Source organism: Glandiceps talaboti, chromosome 11, assembly GCF_964340395.1.
Source record: "Glandiceps talaboti chromosome 11, keGlaTala1.1, whole genome shotgun sequence".
Classification (NCBI taxonomy): domain Eukaryota; kingdom Metazoa; phylum Hemichordata; class Enteropneusta; family Spengelidae; genus Glandiceps; species Glandiceps talaboti.
This window is the reverse complement of record NC_135559.1, coordinates 11782810-11808758: the sequence shown is the minus strand read 5'-3', so window position 1 is coordinate 11808758 and position 25949 is coordinate 11782810. Positions and strand designations below refer to the sequence as shown.

The following is a 25949-nucleotide window of genomic DNA, read 5'->3' as shown; positions in this document are numbered from 1 at the left end:
TGTTCAGGCAGCCCTATTGATTGCTATGTGTCACATGACCTGACGTCCCTAATCTAAAAAAAATAAAATAACGCCCTCTTGGTCTGATCAGAAAATAAAAACATGGCGTTTTTGGATGATGGCAAGACTACAAAACTACAAGTGAAAGGAATACCACATATCATTGCTGAAATTTGGCATATAGCTCGTGTAGTCATGATCCTAAGTTTAAATGTTATTTTAAAGGCACCCAGACTGTAAAAGTATGATCATGGATTTAAAGTATCACCAACTTGTGCAGACACACAGAGACATACAGACAGACAGACAGACAGACAGACACACACACACACACACACACATAAACAAACAAACAAACACACAGCTGAGATAGATAGACAGAAAATGATACCCTCCTATATACGGCGGTTCATTCAGAATGGGCCCTGCACAACTCTAAAACTCACTGGGATTAATTGAATGTCGCCCTCTATAGTTTGCATTAATTAACATACTCCCTTTTGTTTTGGGGGGGGGGGGGGAGCTTACGTGAATTAATAACACCAATACAATAATAGTTAGATTTTTATTCCCAGGAAAATAAAGTTTAATGACACTAGTGTGTAAATTCGCAACAAAATAATAAAATTTTGGTACGTCAACTCTCTTACTACAAGATGAAAACTAACTTGTCATAATCACAAATAATATCAGATAATATGAAGCTCTTTATAAGGTCCATTCTGATTGGTTAGAAGACAAAGGAAACACGCACATCTGTTGGCTGTATTTGTTTAAGTGGTCATATGGATGAGAATTGGGTATTTATTTTGGATTTCTAATTTATAAAACAATTTTATCATGGCTTACTACTTGAAAAATCAATGTGAAACAACATTGACCAAGTCTGTGTTCGTAACTTAATGAATTACAAAAAATTGAGAAATGTGTAAAATATTTGTTATTGTATGCAAAATAACAAACTTATTCCACACATTTTTTTTTTTTTAGCTTTTTCCAATTTATTGAGTTACAAACACAGATTTTGTCAATGTTGTTTCACATTGATTTTTCAAGAAGGAAGCCATTATAAAATTATTTGATAAATTAAAAAATCCAAAATAAATACCACCCAATCCTCATCCATATGGCCACTTCAATGAGTGTTTAAGTGTATGTTTTCCAATCAGTGGTTATCCTTGTAATCGCTTCACTTCACCTTAATAACATAAACTGATTTGGAAATCAATCAACTAAACAAGGAAAAAGCCAACCATCCATATATCTAGAGTCTATACATCACAAAATTTTTAAAAAAATACAGAAATGGCAAAAAAAAATGTTATATACATCTATAAAAATACACAATTTAGTTCAAAGTCATTTGATCCTAATTTTCTAATATTAAACTTTATATAAAACAATATCTCTCTTGATTTACTATTCATCAATATATAACTATTTTGCATATTACAATTTACGAATGAAAGTCAGATGCTCATTGGCTAATAACACTATATATATATATATATAATGCTTAAGAGTTTGTGACCAATCATTCAACACATCTTTCTACAAATGTTACAGAAAGGACAGAGTGCTCAAATCCTGTATTGCTAGAGTTTCCTTATATGGAAGACATCTCATGACCTTATAAGGAAGAAATATTGCCTTATATGGAAAAACACTGAGGCCTTGCTGCAACAAAGCCATTTTTATAAATTGTACCATCCAGTGCAAAATAGAAGGAATAATTAATATTCATATATGCTAATTATTCATATACATTTATTTTGTTATTCAAATGATATGATAAAGCTTTATCGATTGAAGTATTTCTAGCCCTCATAGCATGTACTGTGTAGTTTTTATTTCTCATGAATTCACAACTTTTACTTTTTACTTAGCAAGGATTGTATTATCTTGTACAGCTAGGCCTGTGTTTTCCATATAAGGCAATATTTCTTCCATATAAGGTCATGAGCAGTCCTAAATCACAGCAAGACTATGGAGTATGTTTCATCATAAAATTGGAAATATTCTACACTTTTGAACAAAAAGAAATGTAGTTTTCCAGATGTCAATTGATAAGTCTCTAAAATTGATAAATTGACAAAATATTATGCAAATGTGACAACCCCCAAAAAAATATGAAATGATTAAAGTATTGGCAGAAATTTCATTTCCCTTCATAGAAATATTCACAAATCGTCTTTGGCCACCAATCGAATATCACCACCACCGTAAACTGTAAAGTTTCAGAAACACAAAGTGAATAAACATGCAAAATGGCTGAAATACCAATTAAGTATTCCCAACATGTATAAGATGTAGAAAACTTTACTTCATTAAAAACTTGCATGTCAATCATACCTGACCCCTGACCTTACCTTTCAACCAATCATAATTGAACACAAGAATGTAATGTTGCAATATATACACAATACATAAGGTCAAAGGTCAGAAAGTTTAACACAAACAAAAACAATTCTCTCTTGCAAGATTTAAAAAAAAAACACCAAGAAAATCAGCTATTTCACAAAGTAAATTTCAGCCCAAAATAATGCCTTCTTAATTTGTACTCTAATAATGTGACAAAGTGAGCAGAACTTTATTGTGACTTAAACTGACTTCTGTATAAAATGGAGTCAAGTATTCCATTCTACTGTAAGTATTTATCAAAGTGTCCATAACTAGGTGTCACTAACAAGTATGGATGCTTAAGTAAACAAAATTCCTAGGATGGTGTCTGTTAGGCTGCACATTTGAGTGCCGGTCAGTCAAGGGAGAACCCAGACAATACTACTGGCAAGATAGGTAAGAAAAACTACCTGACTAAATTGTGACAGCAGTGAGATTAGATTCTACAAGTTTTTTGACAGATACAAACACATCTTAAACATGAAAACACCCCCTACAGGATAATGGAACATCCTATGGACTTTGGCCAAGTGATTATGTAACATTATATAACCATATCTCATGCACTTCCATTGTAAAAGACGACCTATTTTGATAGAAAATCCACTCATTTGAACAATTATTCATCTATACACCTTAAGCAACGTCCCTACCAATTTGAAATAATCGATCCAGCAGTTTCTCACTTTAAGTTGTTGACATACACACACACACACACACACACACACACACACACACAATCACACACACATACATATATACATACATACATACATACATACATACATACACACACAATCACACACACACACATACATACATACATACACAGACAAAACTTGATGTCTATAGTACACTGAGCCTCAGTTCAATTGTGCAAACAATGATTTTAAAATCTGTATACCAGTATTTCTATATATATAGACAAGTACCTTTATAATTCACAAGCTACATTTTACATGCTGTAACAAGCCTTCATTGAAGACATAGAACCCTCAACTGGTGTGATGTATGGTAAAGTTATTGTGCAAATTTGAATGGTGTCTATAGACACAAAACTTCATAATTTATTAAGCAATTTGCATTTGACCTTGAATATGAAGCTCAAAGTCAAAGGTCAAGGTATAAAAAGAAAGTTTACTTTCTGCATTCAACTTCACGAGTTAATGTAGAAAGAAAAACTTTGTCACACATGTACGCATGGATGGAACCCCAATGTATAAGCCCCGTCTGGATGGTGCCTGCTGGGGGCTAATAAACGACATACATTGCATATCTAAATTTCTCAAACACGGAAGGTTATAATGGAAGAACTAAAGTCAGCATTTTATGTACTTTTCAACACTAAGCTTCAGTTGATAAACATTTAGAAGCATCTTGAGATGCATATTATCAAATTCTTATCTATATTTATTTATTTTGAATAATTATTTAAAACACTTTTTTGTACTCTAATAATTGGTAGAAAATACCAGAAAGTATGAATTAATGTAAATTATTTGGCAAATAATCTACCTTTCATCAATTAAGGCACACGCATTTTCATGAGATATACGGTGGAATATATACATCAATTAAAATGGTCATATGGATGAGGATTGGGTATTTATTTTTTATTTATAAAACAATTTTATCATGGCTTCCTACTTGAAAAATCAATGTGAAACAACACTGACTATAAGTCTGTATTTGTAACTTCGTAAATTGCTGAAGATATTTAAATGTGTAAAATGTTTGTTATTGTACGTACAATAAAAAACCTTTTTACACATTGTGTACTTTTTTGCAATTTATTGAGTTACAAACACAGACTTGGTCATTTGTTGTTTCACATTGATTTTTCAAGTAGGAAGCCATGCTAAAACTGTTTGATACATTTAAAATTCAAAATAAATATCCAAACCTCATACATGTGACCACTTTAATTGTTGTTCATTTCATAAAAAACAATAGATTTCAGCCCATGTTCAATACAAACATAGCTACGTTGTATAATATATAAAATAATTCTGTCTTTTGTTCTATGTCAATTTCAAAATCTGACAAATATTTTCAAACCAATTAAAATAATCAAATTAGCATAGAATATATTACAACCAATATTCTGTCATTTTGCCATTAGCCTTCAAAATTGCAACCGGTTTATCTAATCAAAATTATCACTTTCACTGATTCATTTTTATCCCTTGTGTGTGATTTACAATTTCTATCACATTGCAATCACCATATTTGGAAATTAGATTAATAAAAAGGAAATTTGTCAGGAACCCTGGAAGAATGACTGGGGAACACAGGTAGATTTAGCATACCCTTGAGAAAAAACACTGGTAGGAAACCCTGCTAAAGTGACTATTTGGATGTAGATACATTTTACCTACTTACTGCCTTTAACAAAACAACGGTAGAGAACCCTGGTAGAATGACTGGGGGACTTGGGGATCTTGTAACTTTCCTTAACAAAATTACTGGTAGGGAACCTTGTGAAAATCCAGCAGATTTTACCTACTAATCTATCTCTTTATTTTGGAATGTATCACTTAGGCAAGTTACTACTAGTTTCCCCACCACCAAACATTGTCATCTGGAGTCAAGAGGTCTACAGCACTGTCTAGAGAATACTGTATAATAGACAACAAGTCTTCTATGGTGTCACAGTTCCACTCATCTGCACTGGGATCCTGTACTTCAGCTAGGGCTGGGAATGTGTTGTAAGCTCTTTTACTGTACAGAATATGCCTGTAAATAAAAGTGAGTAAATAAATTATTAATTTCTTACATCACACAAGCAAATTCGTGAGTTAGGCCAAAAAAGAAGAAATGTTTCTGTCCAGCGCATGCATCACTTAAATATATACACCTGCGTCAGTCTTTTTTGTGTGTGTTTGTCAAGCCCATGCAATCTGTAAAATTGGGGGAAAACACAAAAATAACCCTCCCTACATTAATTGCTACTTGCAGAACCAACCATGAACAAGCAAATGACCACAATCTGCACCACATACACACTTGCTCTAAAGTACTAAATAAAAAGAACAGTAACTGCCTTAAATAGTAGACTGAGTGACAAGTTTGTTGTTGAGAATTTTAAAAAAATTGCGTCGTTGCACCACTTTAGACAAAATGTCTTGACTGGAAACAATTTGTTTTGCCTTACTGTACAGTGATTAAGGTCAAATATCTATCAAAAGCTCATTTTTCTGTACATATCTTACTTGTTACTAGTTTGTCTGTCAATGATTGGTGTAATAAAACATTGGATGGGATAGTTAGATAGCTAGCTAGCTAGATAGATAGATAGATATACAGATAGATATACAGATAGAGGGATAGATGGATAGACAGACACAGACAGACAGACAGACAGATAGACAGACATACATACATATATACATACATGCTTGCATGCATGCACACACAAACACAAACACATGTACACAAGCACACACACACATATACACACACACACACACACACACACACACACACACACACACACACACACACACACACACACTCCCAACATACACAAGCATATGCCCACACATAATACATTACTGTACCTATTGTATTACTGAAACCGTGGTTAAGTTGTTTCAGAAAGCTAGAAATAAACTTGTTTACCTGTACATTTGATCTCCATAATCCCTTCCACCATCAACCACAAAGTTTCTTTCTAGCTGAGTCAGTAAATCATTAACAATTCTCAGTTTAACAGCGTCATCATAGATATCACCATTTGGGGTTAGATGTGTATGTAACTTTTTCACCGCAGTCTTAAAGTGGCCAAGGGCAGTTCTTACTGCACCTATAGGGAAATATACAAAAATTCAGCAAACCAAATCACTAAACGCAGCACTGGCTTAATTCACAAATGCATAACTCTGTGTCACATGCTACGTAAACATATCCAGTAACTTCGGCTGATCAAACAGAATTTGTCTTTGAATTTACCCGATTTACGAAAGACTTTTTAAAAAACCCTGGTAAACTCAGGTCTCATGCTGCGATGATGCACATAAGCCAAATGCACTGTGGTGGTCAGAAATTGGCATGGGTAAGCTGCAGAATTGACTCTCCAGAATCCATGACCACTGTTAACGAAAATATGTTTATTTCTTGGAATAATGCATGCACCCCTTTAAAATCTAAAACAAAATTTTTATACAGTGTTGTTGAATTCCAGACTTACCCTGTGTTGTATTTTTGATATGTGAAGCACATTTATCATTCAGTTTAGCCAGGTAATCATTGATGAGTACATGGGTGTATTCAAAGTCAAACTGTAACATTGTGGCATCTGATAATGATAAAATGGCTTGTCCATATAATTGACACATCAATTTGTGATAGACAAAGTCGGTGTCAATGAACTTTGGTGGAGTGTAGTATTCATCGACCTGTATTAGGAAATAATGGGATACATTTAAAATGGCAGACACAAAAGATTAAAGGGTTGGAGTGGGGGGGGGGGGGGGGGGGGGAGTGTGAATTAGTTTTACTCATCATGTAACAGTTAATACTTCACCTAGAATGAGACTACCAAGCGGGAATGTTGTTTACATTTCAGATAAGGTTTACTGTTACAAATTACACAAAACAAACCACAGGCACTGATAGCATGCATGTACATGAAATATTAATTTTTATCTCACTGTCAACACATGTAGTTTTTCATTTGAAGATTCCTTTGTTTCTTAGAACAGTGATGATGCTTTGTGTTCACAGTGAGATAAAAATTACTTGCTATCAATGCCTATAGTTCATGTAATTCATACCAAAAAATCTTATCGTACAAGATGTAAACAAATTGTACCACCTAATTGAAACTCTATAGTCACTCTAGTTTGGTAGTACAAGCCATTAGCAGAAAGGAGTATGTAAAAATAATGTACCACCTAATTGAAACTCTATAGTCACTCTAGTTTGGTAGTAAAAGCCTTTAACAGAAAGGAGTATGTAAAAAAAATTGTACCACCTAATTGAAACTCTAGTCATTCTGGTTTGGTAGTAGAAGCTAATTGAAACTCTATAGTCACTCTAGTTTGGTAGTAAAAGCCATTAACAGAAAGGAGTATGTAAAAAAATTGTACCACCTAATTGAAACTCTATAGTCACTCTAGTTTGGTAGTAAAAGCCATTAACAGAAAGGAGTATGTAAAAAAATTGTACCACCTAATTGAAACTCTATGGTCACTCTAGTTTGGTAGTAAAATACAAACAAAAATAAACAATAATCATTGAAACTGGGTTGGTTAGTTTGTTTATGTAAATCTCAAAATTTTACATCTACAGAAGAAATGCTATGCTCTTGTTGCCAGCACTGTACTAGAATTAAACAACACATACCTGAGTGTGGTTGCTTGGGACATACTGCATGTTAATAGTAGCAATTCCCAGTTGATGAGGAAAGACAAGATAATCACTTGCGTGTCCTAATAATTCTATTGGTTTCTTCTTCCCACTCTTGTCCATCCAACTTTTAAATACGGATGAATTACGTGCTCCCGGATCACTTATCTGTACGGAATGTGTAACAACGGAAAATAGTAGTGTCAAAAGTTTGACTGTTTTAGTAGCTTAAATACCGTAGAATAAAGTATGAATACATGTATGTTGCACAGAGTTGTGTTTTGGATTCAAGGCTCTTTTCCATAGTTTTACAGGAGAAATGAAGTTGCCTCGGCGTTCCACTCATGGGACATGATGTTTTTAACACAAAGACAGACACAATCCCCCATTACAAATATCAGGGCACTACTTAAATATGCATAACTGATTCAAAAAATATATTGCTCTAAAAATCACATCACTGTAATTTTATTTATTCATTTATTCAGTTATTTTGTTGATGGATTTGGTTGCCGATAGCAACAAAGTGTACATTTTATAGAATATTACTTTTAAAGGAAATGGAATTTGATATGAAAATTGACAACCTAGAAAAATACTGCACATCTCACTAATAGTTAATGACTACCTAAGTAATCAAAATAACGAAGTTTGTTAACTTAATTGACAGGTTCGTTAGAATGAGGTCGCAGGTATATGCATGTTAATGAAGTAGGTCAAATGAAATGAAATCTCTTGAGAGTACATAACCAGCTTTTAACAATGAGAATACCACTCATCAGAACAATAGGGTGATACCATTATTTATGGGGAATGAGGGACTATAGGTGCCCTGGACTTTTTTTCGAAAAAAGGTAATGGGTTGAGAGCACAATAGTGATATAATGTAGCCTTATGTGGATTCTGTTTATACAAGTTATCAAATTCCCCATTCCTTTGGAACGCAACTAGTTACCTTACCGACATATCTAAGAAGGCTAGGTATATAATTTACGGTGAGAGAAAGATTTGAAAAAGGATAGAAAGGGTTGGGCCTAGGTAAGAAAGGAGTTTGATAGTTAGGGTTGAGGAGGGGGAGAATTAAGGAAGGAATTGGTAATGTATGGCGTTTTTAGATGAGAAGGGTTAGATGGGTTGAAAAAAGTGAAGATTGTAAAGGTGAGTGGAGGGGTGCACGAGGTGGTGGAAGGAAGGGTTTTCAAATGTTTTGTAGAAGTTGGAGAAACCTTAAAGTGAATGAAGGGTTTGACTCGTGATGGAAAGAAGATTAAGTAAGGGAGTTCTGAGGGACTAGAGGGGTGGGGGATTTTAAAGGGCAGGAGGAATGTTTTAGTGATAAGAAAGGTTGGATTGTTAGAAGGTAGAGTTTGAATGGATGGGAAAACTATTGAGGGCTGGCCCGGGGTAGATGGGAGGGGTAGATGGGAGGGGTAGATGGGAGGGATAGATGGGAGGGGTAGATGGAGAGGGGTTGATTTACAGACAATTCACAGACTTAGGAAATGAGTGGAGATGGGCAGGAATATGAGATGTGGTTATTTATTATGTTAGGGAATGAATGAGGTTATGGGGAAAAAAAGGAAAGGAAAGGAAAGGAGAGGAGAGGAGAAGAGAGGAGAGGAAACAATATGAAAGAAGGAGGGACTGGAAAGATTTTGAAAGTGTTTGGATTGGATGGTTGAGAAGGACGGGATAACAATATAAATTTATCAATGATGGAGGTTTGATCTTGGGGTAAAGATAGATGGTTGGAAGAGGTGGGGACTCAAGAGGTGGGTAAGGGCTTGAAGAGGTGGGAAGGCTGAATAAGAGGTTTAACTGCTTATCCTGATGAACGGTTGGGAATATCAGAGAAGGAACGGGGAACACTTACCATGTTAGCCACAGTAGGTATAATTCTAGACAATGATTCTGTGGCTTCCACTTGTAGGACGTAGTCACCTTGTACAGGCATATCAACGTCAATATACACCACTGCTTTCCTTGACAGCTTTCTTTTGTGTGCCTGTAATTCAAGACATGGTCAGTAAATTTGATGATTTTCTTTTGTACACCTGTATTTTAAGACATGTCATTAAATTATGTATAATTCACATCACAAGTTTACAACTTTAAGAATAGCCCCCTCTATGGTCACACCGAGGCAAAGTTTTTTTCTTAAAAAGATATCAATGATATATATCATGATGTAGTATTTTGCTTAAAACTAAATGTAGTGAACTAATCAAATACACTTTTTCTGTATACTCACCTGTAAAATTTCCAAAATGTACCCACCTCAGTCCACTGTACAAGTACAAATTCCTAAAGTGTACCCACCTCAGCCCGGTCTACAAGTACAAATTCCTAAAGTGTACCTACCTCAACCCACTCTACAAGTACTAATTCCTAAAGTGTACCCACCTCAGCCCACTCTACAAGTACAAATTCCTAAAGTGTACCCACCTCAGCCCACTCTACAAGTACAAATTCCTAAAGTGTACCCACCTCAGTCCGCTCTACAAGTACAAATTTCTAAAGTGTACCCACCTCAGCCCACTCTACAAGTACAAATTCCTAAAGTGTACCCACCTCAGCCCACTCTACCGATCCCAATACTCCATGCACAACTCCCCAAGAACACATCTTGATGGTTCTCTTTGGTTTCCAATTTCCTTTACGAATTCTGTTCAAATTACGAGCTATTTCCAACATTATTGCAGTTCCATTGTAATTGTCCATCACTCCACGATGACTGCCAATCATAACAAAACGATCTGCAAACAACACAAAATCAAAACAATACATTTCATGCATCCATCTAGTAACGCAACACATTGATTGTCATAGTTGATGATGACAGGGTCAGTTGATTGGCTTAAAAATGGGGAAGAAGTAGACATACATATGTGCATGTTGATGATGCTTTCAATCCATAACCATACCATTAAGGCTGCACTAACTGTAACTGAAACGTTTTTTTTTTTTAGATATAATGACTTAATTATAAGGTCTAATAAAAAAATTGTGTGGTTCCGATTATGCGCAATTTTAGAATAGGTGGGGTAGGTAGATTTTTTTTAATTTTAGTATATAATTTTTTTCATGTGTGAGTGTCTAGTTCAGGTTTTCCATTGTTTTCTAAATGGTCTCTGTGTTGTTTATTTCTTCCTATCAGATGTACAGCCATTACAGATTAGAAGAACAGTTTTCTATGTATTTTCAAGTTGATATCAGTTTACGCATTCACCATTTCTCGTGAGACTTCCCAATTTTTGTGATTTTATTATTTTTTCTCGAAAAAGTAATAAAAAAGTTTAGGGTCGGCAGTGAAAAACTAGGTGGGGTCGGGTAACCGGAACCAAACAATTATTTTTTTAGGCCTAATACTAATATCATACAACAGGAAGAGTATTGAATCACCTGTGGGTAAATGAATTTGAGTAGCTGTACACATAATTTGGTACAATAACTCCAATCAGACTTGATTTTTGGGTCCGCACTCAAAAATCAACAACCCCATGTTATCACAATTTCAACCTGTTGCTGTACTACTTACGGATACAACCGACCCCTAATCAACATGTACAATATCTAATTATTGATATTTTAACAATTTTCAGTGAATATATTGTAAATTGTCAGACCAAAAACCTCATTCTCCAGTTACAGCAAGTGTACCTTTAATAGTCTAGATGCCATGATGATAATTGCAGTCACAAGGATACTATATAAACCATGTTAAAATTTTCCAAATTGTGATAAACAATTATTATCATTCAGATAATGTGCTTGCGTTGTTGCCATCTCACAATTAGTCATGTTGTGATTTTTTCTATTTCTTCTGATCCACACAAGGTGTAATGGTGTTATTTTTTGATCAGATTCCATGGGGTAAGTTGGGTCATAAGAACTGGAAAAAAAACCTAGTTCGACCGTTACCTCTACTACCATCTGCATAACCAGCAATTGTTCCTATCACATTATATAATGTCTTTTGTACTTTCTCATTTTTCACTTCCATATGAAGTTTCCATGGTGCGGTGCCTGTAACAAAAATGGCAATAAAAACATTAGCAAAAGATAATTTTTTTCATTTTGGAATAAAACTTTTGTTTTTTTGTAGTTTATCACGTTATTTAAATGTATATAGATAAGTTGTATAAATTTTGTAGTTTAGAATTTGTTTTGTATGTTATTTCTTTCCTTGTAGGTAAACTAAACTACTATCATTGATTTTTAAATGTGATTTTTTTTTTAATTTCTTTTATTTGGTAAACTTATTCTGGAATATTCATAAAACAGACAATTTTTGGCATAAAAAGATTATTTTCTTGTTCTCGCTCAAATGTTGGTATGCAAATGTGGGATATATATTACAGAAAAATTTCACTTTTTCTACCAACATAGAGAGTCAAATTCTTACTTGACTTTTCCTACCAACATAGTGGGTCAAATTCTTACTTTGACTTTTACTACCAACATAGAGAGTCAAATTCTTAATTTGACTTTTCCTACCAACATAGTGGGTCAAATTCTTACTTTGACTTTTACTACCAACATAGAGAGTCAAATTCTTAATTTGACTTTTCCTACCAACATAGTGGGTCAAATTCTTACTTTGACTTTTTCTCCCAATATAGTAGGTCACATTCATTCCTCCCTGCCAGGAGTCTGGTACTTTCTTGCCAGCTAAATTAGCCATAATTTGAAATGCATCCTGAGTACTGATTGGCTGCACTGGAATAGATGTAAGGGCACTTTCTATTGGTTGAGAGAGATATCCATCTGAAAGAACAAATCAAATTACATGAATTAATTATCTGAATGCAAATACAGACAAGTGACCTGTTGGTTAGAATAATTCTGTAGTGTTTTTTTATGAGAAGTAACGGACGTAAAATGTGGCCATATGGTATCCATTTTGGTTTTAAATTTAAACACCCTGTTTTCAAACTTGAATAATGCCAATGGCATCGTAGCACAACTGGTTCCGTATAAACAATGAAAGAAGTTAACTTTTAAGAGTTTAATTGGTTGTCCAAACCCGTGTTTGCACATCAATAAATTACAAAAGGCTAAGTAGCGTGTGAAATGTTTGATATTGTACATGAACGCACAATAAGTTTTTACATTACCCGGTAGTTATTTTTGGCAATTTATTGATGAACAAACATGAGCCGTTGTATATGCTATATGCCACAAAGACTGGCACTGTGTACAAGGTCAAATTACACAAAAACACAATTTTAGAAATCTGTACCTTTAGCTGGAAAGCCATATGTATATGGGTCTGCAATCCCCTGTGGTGTAGCATACCAATCCTCACTTGATGCTCTTTTGTCTTGAGGGTCTAAATAAAACAGCGCCCCCACAGCTCCAAACTGTTCAGCTAACATCACCTAAATGTAACAAACATTTCAGATACTTTGCATAGTGAATACAAATGAGTAATGAAGAGAAAAAAGTCAAGTCACTGCCATATCCAGCTGAAGCAGGAATTGTAAGATTTACCATGGATCTTTGCAAACTACAAATATGTATATGTGTACATGAGGGTGAACGCACAGACAGAACCTAAAGTATAAGCGGCTAAATGCATAGACAGAACCCAACGTATATGCCGCTAAATGCATAGACGGAACCCAATGGACAAGTCGCTAAACGCATAGATGGAACCTAACGTATAAGCCGCTAAACACATAGCCGGAACCCAACGTATAAGTCGCTAAACACACAGACAGAACCCAATGTATAAGATGCTAAATGCATAGACGGAACCCTACGTATAAGCCACTAAATGCATACACGAAACCCAACGTATAAGCCACTAAACGCATAGACAGAACCCCAACTTATAGAAGACGCTAAATGCATAGACGGAACCCTATGTATAAGCCACTAAACGCATAGACAGAACCCCAACGTATAAGCCTCTAAATGCATACATGGAACCCAAAGTGTAAGCCCCCTCTGGGCAGCGTCCTTTCTACATTAGACATTGTACATGTCAATCAGTGGTCAATATTATCCATAGACAGTAAGAAACAGGTTGAAATTGGATCACTGTTGAGGGCGCTCATTTTTGAGTGTGGACCCAAAATCAATTTTATTTTATTTTATTTATTATGTATACAGCTACAAAAAATATGTTCAACCACAGGTACTGTTCAAGGTGTACGATATTACGAGTAAGTTATTGTACCTAATTAACAAACTAATTTTTGTTTAAAAAGGTATTACTATTACACCTATATTTCCTTGAATATTGGTATAACCTAATTGTTTCTATAGGGAAGACTAGTCTAAAACACACAAAATAGGGGGTTGATGGGTGGTAATCTTTCCATTATCACATACCTTTTCATTCAGCCTGTTTCTGCCATATCTCATTAATACAATTTTACCAGTCATATTTATTGCCATTTGATCAACTCTTTCAAAATCTTCCTTTCTGCCATAATGAAGGTAAACAACTTCACCCTGAAACAAAAACACAAAATTAAAAAAAATCAAAAATTGAAACACTGTACATTTGAAAAATAACAATATCATTTGTTCAAATATGATATCTCGGCTAGCAGTATTTTGATTAAAAGAAAGTTGGTAAAATCTAGCAGAGTTACCCCAGGGGTGGGGTGGGGGGTGGGGGGCCAATCCCCTTATTTGAGTATAATTATGTATATGTGCCGCCCTTTGGGATGCGTTTTCTAGCCCTTTGGTCTAAAATGGAATGTTTTTTCAAGCTAAAGAGTCTAAAATGGGGTCCACTTTGCATTATTTTCGATTTACTTGGTCTAAAATGTGGTCCATTGTCCATTACCAAATCATAACTGCCATATGTTGCCTCCTAAGGAAAATGTATTTTGTCTAAACTTTCAGCTTTTAAAAACCTGTAATGGTCTAAAATAGGGTATTGATTTTTGGTCAAAGTTGGTGTAAAGTGGGGCCTGGTGTTTCCAGCACTGGCCACACACCCCTACCTGAGCTGGCCATTGGTTCCGCCCCCGGGGCAAGATCCCCTCCAGTGGAAAATTTCAATTCTTGCTTTTTATTAAAAGTTTACCACATATAGCATAGTAGTGAGGGTCATAACTCAAATGGAATGTCATCTAAAGTGTGTCATGGACTTAAACACAAATTTTCTGTTGTAGGGTCAAACTGGCTTTTCCTGCCGTGAGTCACCACAGAGTAAGTGATAGGGGAACATCAAATTTTGAAGGGATTAATACAATGAAATGTGGGTCGATGACGTGTCACAGAGGTCACACTGGTGTGCTCGTGACTCAATAATTACATTTAAATATGTTTCTGGAGGAAGGCCTTTGCTCTTAAAATGTGTCCATCACTGAAAATGACATTTAGGGTAAAACTATCAAATTTCTCACCTGTGCAGAAGCACCCTTGGAATATGCATAAAACATTGGTAACTTCACATTCTGTGTATCTTCAGCCTCATCTTTACCATTGTTGCTAATGGTAACCACATCCTCACTTGTACCGTTGGCTACACTATATGACCTTTCACCCTCGTATTCAAATGACTTGGAGTACACTACAACATCCTGAGCATTTATTATCTGCAGTGAGCTAGGGTGTCCTATGACCGGGTAGGACAGTGTGATTTCATAAGATTCGTTATCCACATTATCAAAGCTTTCAAAACTTTTAAACTTCTTGGTAATGTAGTCTGCGATGGCGCTGTCTTCAACCATAGACATTTGGCTGTATTGCTTTGCAAGAAAACTGTAAATAAAAGAAATATTATTTCAATAAATGCTATCACGATAAACACTACAATGTAGAAGTAGTTAAAATTAATAAAAGTTTGTGAAAAATCCCACTGAGGTGCGAAACTTGTTGAAGAATCTAGCTTTTTTTATTTACTCAATATAATACCGAAGATACAGATGAAGTAATTATGGAACAATCTTTGGTCCATGAAAAATAATTCTTAATACACGATTGTTACCATGTTCAAGTAAGAAGCCATGATAAAATTGTTTAATGAATTAAAACCCCCAAATAAATACCCAATCCTTATCCATAAGGTCACTTTTAATCGTAGACAACACCAGACGCAGAATTTTGTAAATTTCATGGCTTCCAATATTTCAGATGTTTTGTTTAAGTTTTGATATGATATTTTTCTTCAATAATGCTAGTATCAGATGGAAATCCTAAAGTTTTCATCAAATTCAGGGAAAGAATAGGTACATAGAGCCTAACCTTGATATTATTATTAGACAATATTTGGTTTATGAAACAACTCATTTCAATTTTAGATTTTAAGATTCCAAAGTCTGGGCAATATCAGCGATAGTCTAGTTCCTATACAGTATCATTACATTTACACCTCCACTCACAGTATAGTTAAAGTCATTACTCTAGAAGTCCTGAGATGCATGAGATGCAATTTAAAATTCATCCACAGCCACCCACACAGTCATTAACATCATGTCTTTGTTAATCAATCACAAAATTCTAACCAATAACACAGTCCCTCATAAAGTTAGTGTTTATTGGGGCAGTTATGTAATGTCCAAATATGGTATATTTATCAGCTCAGAATGCTACTTATACAAGTTGTTTAGGTAACTATAATAGTTGAGGTTCACTGATTGGACATTTTTTGTGCTGATTGAGGGAATTTGACCAGACCTGGTGTAGAAACCACATTGGCATCCAAACTAAGTATACATGTCCTGACTTGAGTTAATATACAGTGTGTTTACTATATCTCCTTCTACAAACATATCTGTGGTTTTTACTTGGTGTACACAATAAGTTAAGGTCAGAGGTGTCAACCTTAGACAAATAAAATATTTCTGATAGCACCCAGACTGGTTAGTGCAAAGCGTGACATACTCAATTTATCTGCACAAGTGCTTGTGGTTTTACTTGCGGTTGTGCTTGTATTTAACTAATGAAAGAGTACGAAAAAGCCCACAGGTGTTTGTGTGGTGTTCTCTGCTGTACTTGCAATTAAAGTGGCCATGTGGATGAGGATTAGGTATTTGTTTTGGATTTTTTAATTTATAAAAGAACTTTTTCATGGCTTCCCACTTTAAAAATCAATGTGAAACAACATTGACTTAGTCTGTGTTTGTAACTCAATACATTGCAAAAGCACAATAAATGGGTAAAATGTTTGTTATTGTACTTATAATAACATATTTTTTACACATTTTTTCATATGGCCACTTTTAGCATGTGAAACTTTGAAAGAGCAATGAAAAACCACAAGCTTTAATGCAAAAAGCAACAAGTGCATGTAGTGTTCTCTGCGGATGTACTTGTAATTGTATTCAATTTCAGCAAGTGAAAGAGCAGGAACAAACCACAAGTACTTGTGGTGTTCTAAGTGGATGTACTTTCACAAGTATTTAGCAAGTGGAAAAAACAACAAGAAACCACAAGCATGAATGCAAAAAGCCACAAGTGCTTGTGGTGTTCTCTGCGGCTGTCCTCGCATACTAGTCATAAGCATTAATTAGCAAGTAAAAGAGTAGCACAAAATCACTTACATGAATACAAATACCCCATCCCCACCCCCACCCCTTACCCCAACCCCCATCCCCACACTGGCTTCTGTTGCATCATGGGGTTCTCTTTATCTGAAACAATTTTTTCATTTAAGAATTTTATTATTACAACTATATATGAGTATAGAAGTTCATTTACATTATACACGTACACATATGCATCTGGTGTGACTAATCACTGGTACATATGTAAGAACAATATTTTGATGACATGTGGTTGATCTATGTCAGGTTTGTGGAAATGACACATTACCCTCACTGACTGTATATTATGACTTCCTCTATTTTATAATGTCATGGAGTAACTAAGTAACATGAGAAAACCACATAACCCATTTAACACTTCCTGTATTGTTAGAACTAAAATTAACTGTAAATATAATCCTTTCCTGTGACTATCAATCAAACTAAACTTCACAGACAATGGGAACAGTTCAATATTCTTTGAAAATTCCTGTGGAAAAATGGAAATTCCTGTGTTGGAATTGAACTTTTGTTCCAACACAGTAGAAACAATGATGTACTAGACACTGCGTTGCTGTGACATAGGCACATGTTGTGACCTAAAATGACCAGTATAGTAAATTCCATATTTTTGGTTCAACTTGGCTTGTGCATGGTATAATGGGCCTTTACATTTGCAACTTATGCTGAATATACAGGTTTGAGAATAGAATGTAAAAATGCAGTAGGGAACTTGCAATCCAGACTGAGCATGCTCAGATGCAAAGAATTATGGGATTATCTGTGGTTATCGTAATACCTAATCTGGAGCTACTAATAAAATTAACCTCCCACAATGGTCAGGGTAACTATGAATTGATTATTTGTGGTTATAAACAATGTAACAGTATTGTTTACAATACCAATTCATTAGTATTTATTATCACATTTCCCATGATACAACATTCAACATGGCGGGTTTGCAAGTGCACTATTGTTTGCAGTGCTTGGACATGTTCCACTAACTTAGTCTATACTGTTGTTGGATTAGCAAAAAATATGTATGAAGGCTACCAACAACTGTAATTTAGTCTTGAGAGCTTTGTAACATTATTACTTTGCTGATTAAACAAGTCCTACTCAAAAAAAAATTTCATATAAAAGCCTACAAAAAAGTTTGTTCCGTTTACCCAACCCTACCTACATGTAATTCTTCACACCGACTCTACACATTTTTTGATGTATTTGAGAAAAAAACAATAAAACTGCAAAGTCTCACAAGAAATAGTGGATGCGGAAACTGACATCAACTTAAACGACAATATAAAAGTGTTCTTCCAATCTGTAATTGCTGTATACACCTGATGGGAAGAAACCAATAACACAGAGACCATGTGGAAAACAATGGAAAACATAACTACCTGAACTAGACACACACATATGGAAAAAAAATGAAATAAGAATAAAATAAAAAATCTATCCACCCCACCTATTCTAAAATTGAGCGTAATCGGAACCACATATTTTTTTTTGTTTGGCCTAAAGTAGAAGCCATCCATTTATTATTTATGAAATTAATTTTGGTTGAAAAATATTTACGTAAAAAAATAAATTTCCAATCAAATTCCTGATTTTCTTATTATCAACTCTATTATGCCAATCCTAACATAAATTCTACAATTTCCTATGATTATAACTTCGTAACTTTATTCATACTGTATTTGGTGAGGCAGGGTTAACCTGCAAACATTTACGTGTAGAAAAGTATGGATTACAAATACACGTCACTAATTTTATTTGTTGTTAACATGGTGAACAGCTGGCGTATTTCAAATTACTGAATGTACTATCATTGCAATGAGTATGAAAGGTCAGGTCAACTGAGAGCATTTGGGTTCACCAAAGGCCTACTCTGCATACCATTAAGTGGCCAGATTAACATGAAACTCATTATGCTCAAGATGACTTTGACCATGTAACATGCTCTCAGAGCACACAGAGCACCTATGAAACTGTCATTTTGGAGAGTTACTGAGTGTTACTGATATTTTATTTCCTAATGTTGAATTACGGTAACTGTATTATGAATATCCATTTTTTTTAACTTAGTTGCATTTTGGGGACTGTCTTCAAAAAATATTGCCGTGATACATTTTGGAAGTTGAGAGACACTGACATGACCTGGGATTGAAAATTAGCCACTTAATATGACAAGCTGACAAAAACAAACCTGTTACATTACATGACCAAGGGTTGGCAAAACCCAAACTCGTTCATGCATGTTATTTATATGTTACATAACATTTACTGAATTGTTTTGGAGTAAAGTTCTTTGTCAAGTGTAATTAGTAAATCACAATTGCCTGTATAGTTGTTCGTCAACTGTTACACAAGCTGATTGAAAATGAGTAAAAAAAAACAGAGTACAAATTTTCTAACTTCGATATTTTGTTGTGAGAAGTAATCAAGTGAGAGAGTAAAGTGTGGGCTAGAAAGACATCAACATGAGGGAGGGAGGGAGGGAGGGAGGGAGGGAGGGGGGAGGGGGGAGGGATGGAGGGAGGGAGGGGGAGGGAGAGAGGGAGAGAGGGAGGGAGGGAGGGAGGGAGGGAGGGAGGGAGGGAGGGAGGGAGAGAGGGAGAGAGGGAGAGAGGGAGAGAGAGAGAGAGAGAGAGAGAGAGAGAGAGAGAGAGAGAGAGAGAGAGAGAGAGAGAGAGAGAGAGAGAGAGAGAGAGAGAGAGAGAGAGAGAGAGAGAGAGAGAGAGAGAGAGAGGGAGAGAGAGGGAGAGAGAGGGAGAGAGAGAGAGAGAGAGAGAGAGAGAGAGAGAGAGAGAGAGAGAGAGAGAGAGAGAGAGAGAGAGAGAGAGAGAGTATATTAACTAAAAAAGCATTAAGGAGATCTAAAAAAAGGAAAGAGAGGAGATATAGAAACGAGAAAGAAATGAGAGAACAAGAGAGACAGACATGGGAAGGCAAGCATACAAATTAGCAAAGATATGGATAAGTAGATGATACTAAATATTGTGAGTTATGGGTACACAATCACCTATTGTACATTGTATATATGCAGAGGTCATTTGAAAACCAATAAAATACCACTACACACCTTCCATTAAGATACTTAATTGTCACATGAAAAGTACTGGTACCTCTATTCACTGACAAAAAGGTCAAATCGAAGGCGAAACTATGTCACCGATTAGTTCTGGTGGTCGTGTATCTAATTGCCATTTGAAAAGTAATGGTACGCCTATTCAATGACACAGGGTGAAACCAAGTGATTAGTTATGTCACAGATTAGTTCTGGCTGCCCTGTACACGATAAATCAACTTGTAAAAAAGACTTGCTTTATCTTACGTTTAAGAAGTTAGACTATTAATAGCAATCAGCAAACCCTCAAGATGACATGCCTCACAAATTATAGAGATATATAGTTTCAGTAACTGTGTACAAAGTTTAACCTGTTTTCACCTAATGAGTGAGAGTGTAAACTGGGGGACAGAATTACTACACTATTTACAGTAACGGAATAACAAATCTGAATCTAAATTTCAAATTTCTAAAAAAAAAAAAAGATGCATAATTGTCCTGGGAATATATCTTGTCTACAACAAAAGTGACCACTGTAGTCTGCATCATCTTCAAGTTCTAAGCTCACTTACTCCTAAATTTTGCAATCAAAATGTTTAAATTAAGCCAATATTTTGCTCTTAATTTATGATTTGGGCTTGTTTCTGTGATTCTCGTCCAAAAAAAGCAGATAAATGCTAAAAAATTTGAAAAAAAAATTGATTGTATGACTTGTGCAGGAAATTGGTTACTGAACAGGTCAAAGGTCAAAGAAAACTGACATTTGAATTTCGATACATACAAGTTTCATAGTAACTTAATATAATGAAAACTTGTCAAATGAGATACCCAACAGTTGTGAAGATTAACTTTTCATACTGATAAAATTGGTAGGAGAGCTGAAATTAATATTACTGGGTTACGAACTCAATACAGGATGTCAGTCCTTTTTTTTCATTTTATACTTACTCTGCGGTAGTTTGGATATCACTGGCTGACATATTGCCAATGACACTTCTATGCATTTCTCTCAGTTTTTCCAATTCTTTTTGATGGTTTGATGACGGTTTACTCTCTGTGGCACAGCTTTTACCATTTTCTTCTATCGCTGCCTCGTGTACAAAAAATCCAGCAAATACACCAAGCAGGAAGAGTACAACAAATAGAAGTATTTGACAACATGTTCGCTTTGTACTAAAATAGGTTTCAATTAATTTCTCCGTTTCCGAGTCATCGTCAATGTCAAGTGTGTTATTGTCTTTGTCACGACCTGGTGTTTGTATGAAAACTTCTTGTTCAGGTTCGTGTTCTTCAAGTTCGTGATCTTGCGGGTGCATGCGCCAAGAATGAGAAGACATTTTTTTGTCAATTTTAGTTCCTGAATATCTTGAAATATGGAAGATCTGATCTTTTTTCCGCTGTCTGATGAGAATAATGAATATGCATTAATCTCCTCAAATCACTGGATATGCACACACACACACACACACAAAAAAAATTATCAGGTCAATATTCTCAGCAAATCCTTAATAATATCGTCAGACGTTTAGTGTGTCCTTCTTCCATCAAGATGAAACAGATTGGCACTTCCCCACACTATATACCGAATTGGCCTGTCCGGAAGAGTTCTTCAAACCTATATACATTTCAAGAGAACACAAAAAGGGCAAAATGAAGAAGGGAGAAAAGTGAAAGTGCAAAGCACAGCTATACACATTTTGTTTCGGTCCTTTCACTTCTGTGGAAGTTGATATAGTGGTTCCGAATACAAAATACACACAATAAATTCGATTTCAATACGATGACCGGAAGCAGGCAATTTTGCGGCATTCTATAATACGTTGTCCTTGTGTACCCCTCTTTTGTTCCCCACGCTGGGGCATTCATCAGAAACACGCAATTTGCCCTCGTAACATTGCGTGGATGGTTTAAGGCTATTGTCTATTGATAACTCTTGAATGACATCGGCACACCTCTTGGTAGAGTATCACTGTGCACCCACGCAAATGTTACAAACGTTCAATTCCTAAATAGAACGAGAAGTCACGTTGCTCCAGTACGAGCAATCACGCCTGACTAACATGCAAGCATTCGCTAAAAATGATCGTATGGAGTTCCAAAATCACGCCAAATTAGAGGACGACTGTAGTTGCCATGAAAATAACATTGGAACCACCCCTTTAAGGTTTTGATGAGGACACGAATAACTTCAATTCGCAAAGTTCAAACAACGAGTACTTTAGACGTGACACGAGCTGTTCCCTATCACAAAACATTTCACAGACACGATCGAGTCACTGTTGTAATTGACACGACAAATTCACGACATATTCTTGAAGTTAATAACACGAAACCCATAAACACAAGCCACCAAGAGTAAAAATATGTACCTACCTCGAATTCCACTACTAGTACTACCAATAACACAGGGAGTACAACTCTCAAGCTGCTGACGCCCTCAATCAACAGGTGATGCCGACTGTTTTTGACCACCTAAGCACACGAATGATCTATGGTAGCACACCCAACGTGCTCTTTAATCATTATGGTGTCACGTTTCGGTAAGTATGTGATAGTATACCATGGAACCCCTACTTCCATGGTGATACGATACCACAGACAAAGTTTCTTCCTTTATCTGTGATGATATTATAGACCCTCCACCACCGTGGGTGGAGGGTCTATGGTGAAACTAGTGCAGATAAACGCTGTATGCTGGTCCTTGACATCTCCAAGTTGTTTAATACTAATTTCACGTACACTACACATTTTAAATGTTATATAGTTTCCTATACAGTTTGGGATTTTTTTTCTTGTTATGTTTTGCGTCATGACGTTCAACGATTTCGTTTACTGAACATATAACACAACGTAGCAAATTAAGTTCGAGTCATGTTTAATAATCCAGGAGTCCCCAACAACCGGTAGCCGGCCAATTTATTCTTCTACGTGAAGAGCCAGGCATGCAAACCACGAAAATAACCGAGAAGCAGGTTTTTATTTTTCTCACTAATACATCCATGATTTGACTGACTGAAACTCGGAAGTCACCGAGTTGAGTACAGAGCAGACATCACCAGTCAAGTTCAAATTCGTAGGTGAAAAGGGGTGAAGAATATTAGTTATTGTACATTGGTCATAGTTAACGAGTTTTGGTGTACCCCATGGTACATGTATGTACTTGCGAAAGCACTTGATTTATAACTAACGTTTGACAATAGAAAAAAATCTTCAAAACCACTCCCATGCATGATGGATGATGGAGCGTGGCAGAATTCATGATGATTTATAATTAAGGCTGTGGTCAGAATTTATAGCCGGGGGGGGGGGGTTAGCTGGAGAGAAAATTGAAAAAAATGGGGTGCAAATGAAAATTCTGATGGGGGGCGGGGTACATGTTACAATTAATAATCAAAGCTGCACTAGTATAGCTGTAATTGGAACATATTTTTGAAAATGTGTTGTCAAATAAAATAACTTACTCATGTCGTACCCACTGAATAGTATTGAATCACCTATAGGTAAACATAGTTTTTTTAGCTGTATACACGATATGGTACAATAAATCCATGCAATAAATCATACTTTTTGGGCCTTCAACCAAAAACAGCGCCCTCAACGGCAATCATGATTTCAACCTATTACTGTACTATTCACCATGTACTTATCGTATCAAATAGTATCCCCTTGGGAGAAAGAGGATAGTCTATACGACGTCTGTCTATTGGTATTTATCAATTTTCAGTGAATAGATAGTGGTTGTCATTTTCAACTTGGTGACATTGAAAACCATGCTTTTGCTCAAGATTTAAACTTGTCACTAACACTACCTACAGATAATATTGACGATCCCTAATTAACAAATGCCACGTCTTTTTATAAGTAATTGGCCAATTTATAGTGAATATGTCTTTGGTTACTTGATGAAAAAAAATGTGTCAGTAGCAGCTGGTGCAGGTTTTAAAAGGCATAGGTCAGATTTGCACAGTGGTTCATACTGATACTCACTGCTATTCTATTTACATACACTGACAATATGAATTATGAATTATGTTTTGACAACTGCAATTTCTTTAGAGCCCAATATCAATGTTTATTTCTGGGTCCACCTAAAGTTTCTGTCATTTACTTGTATTTGCATGCATGCATTAACAGATCTGTACCATTGCATGCATGCAATGTGACATACATACATACACACACACACATACATACATACACACACACACACACACACATCCATCCATCCATCATACACACACACATACATACATACATACATACATACACACATCCACATACATACATACACACACACACACACATACATACATAGATATGTGTATCTGTATGTACATGGATGTATGTATGTATGTATGTATGTATGTATGTGTGTATGTATGTATGTGGATGTATGTATGTATGTAAGAATGTATGCATGCATGCATGCAATGGTACAGCTCTTTGAATGACTTGTTACGCTAAACATATATGTATGTAGAGCAGCAGAAAAATTCTTCATAGTAAGCAAACTAATCACAGAAAAAGTTCAGATATAGACACAGACACAATATTGTCAATCAGATCTCTTTATTGCCATCGACTGCAGGATGTAAAAAATGGAACCTTCAGAGAATGACAGAACATATAATATCAAACTACAATACAGCGTTAAACAAAGATAAATCCAGACCATATTTATCTAAATTATTATTAAATACATAGCATTTGCTATCACTTCAACAGCAACACAGGAGACATAAAAAATGTTTTGGCACAGCGCCCTCGCCGGTGCATCTTGTGAGAAAACAAAAGCAAACGAATTATATACCACAAGAGGGCGCTATCCAATAGCAATATAAGTGGCGAGATCAAGCGTATGCAAATCATATCACACTGGTGTAAGTCTAGCTAGCAGTTGTTGTCTTGAAGGAATGAAGAGTTCATCAAAAATATCCAAATTTGTTTTAAGAAAATGACGCCAATGTGTATCAAGTATTGGCTTTGCAAATAAACATGAAAGATACATGACAGCTGTGGGCAAAGTAGTTGGAGGAACTAAATTACAAACAGTGAATGCTCATTCTTGATTCTAGTCCAAAATCTTGCTGGAAGATTTTCAATGTGATTATGAAAATTTATCTCTATAAATGGCGATGATTTTTACGATTTTGCATTTGTTTCCATATCTAGTTGTTAGTATCTAACAGCAGTTCCTATTTCTTCTCTGAAAGCCATTTCAGCAACAAATACTGGACGTGAAATATACATGTCTGTAACAACACTGGTAATAAATTATAACATAAACAAAAACAAGCATCTCATTGGCTTATAAACCTTTACCTACAAAAAGAAGGCTGTCTAATAACCAATCAGAAGGTACCTTACAAATGGGAATGAAACTAGTAACTGAGGTTTGGCATTTTTGTTGCCAAGTGTACCGTACGTACAAGCGCTTTGAAATCGTTCATATCTTCGATGTTTTCTAATTTACATTGGCGTCAAACTAATTTTGCACTCCCTATTTTGTATAACTTTGATAAAAAAAATTACGGCAAAAATGCTACGTTGATACAAAATTGAATGAATGAATGAAAGTTATGGTATAGCGAGCAAATGGCGGCAAACCGGTCAACACATATGCGATGAAAACACACACTAAA

General features: G+C 35.5%; 1 protein-coding gene across 1 annotated transcript; it reads right to left on the bottom strand.

The window, feature by feature from the left end:
• Positions 1–4327: 4327 nt before the first annotated feature.
• On the bottom strand, positions 4328–21644 carry LOC144442026 (N-acetylated-alpha-linked acidic dipeptidase 2-like). Its single transcript, XM_078131298.1, has 12 exons — positions 21256–21644; positions 15117–15474; positions 14089–14211; positions 12992–13130; positions 12349–12516; positions 11665–11775; positions 10321–10505; positions 9623–9754; positions 7747–7917; positions 6590–6797; positions 6022–6205; positions 4328–5136 (listed from the first exon to the last, which is right to left on the bottom strand). The coding sequence occupies exons 1-12, from the start codon at positions 21642–21644 to the stop codon at positions 4953–4955; spliced, it is 2352 nt and encodes a 783-aa protein (XP_077987424.1). The 3' UTR covers positions 4328–4952.
• Between the last annotated feature and the right edge of the window lie 4305 nt (positions 21645–25949).

What these genes read in the sequence shown, in the direction of transcription:
- LOC144442026 (XM_078131298.1), bottom strand. Translation starts at nt 21,644, where the DNA reads ATGTCTTCTCATTCTTGGCGCATGCACCCGCAAGATCACGAACTTGAA. An exon ending in CCAAGGGTGCTTCTGCACAG is followed by an intron (nt 14,212 to 15,116) that starts GTGAGAAATTTG and finishes TTTTTGTTTCAG; the next exon opens with GGTGAAGTTGTTTACCTTCA. An exon ending in ATATGGCTTTCCAGCTAAAG is followed by an intron (nt 12,517 to 12,991) that starts GTACAGATTTCT and finishes TTGTTCTTTCAG; the next exon opens with ATGGATATCTCTCTCAACCA.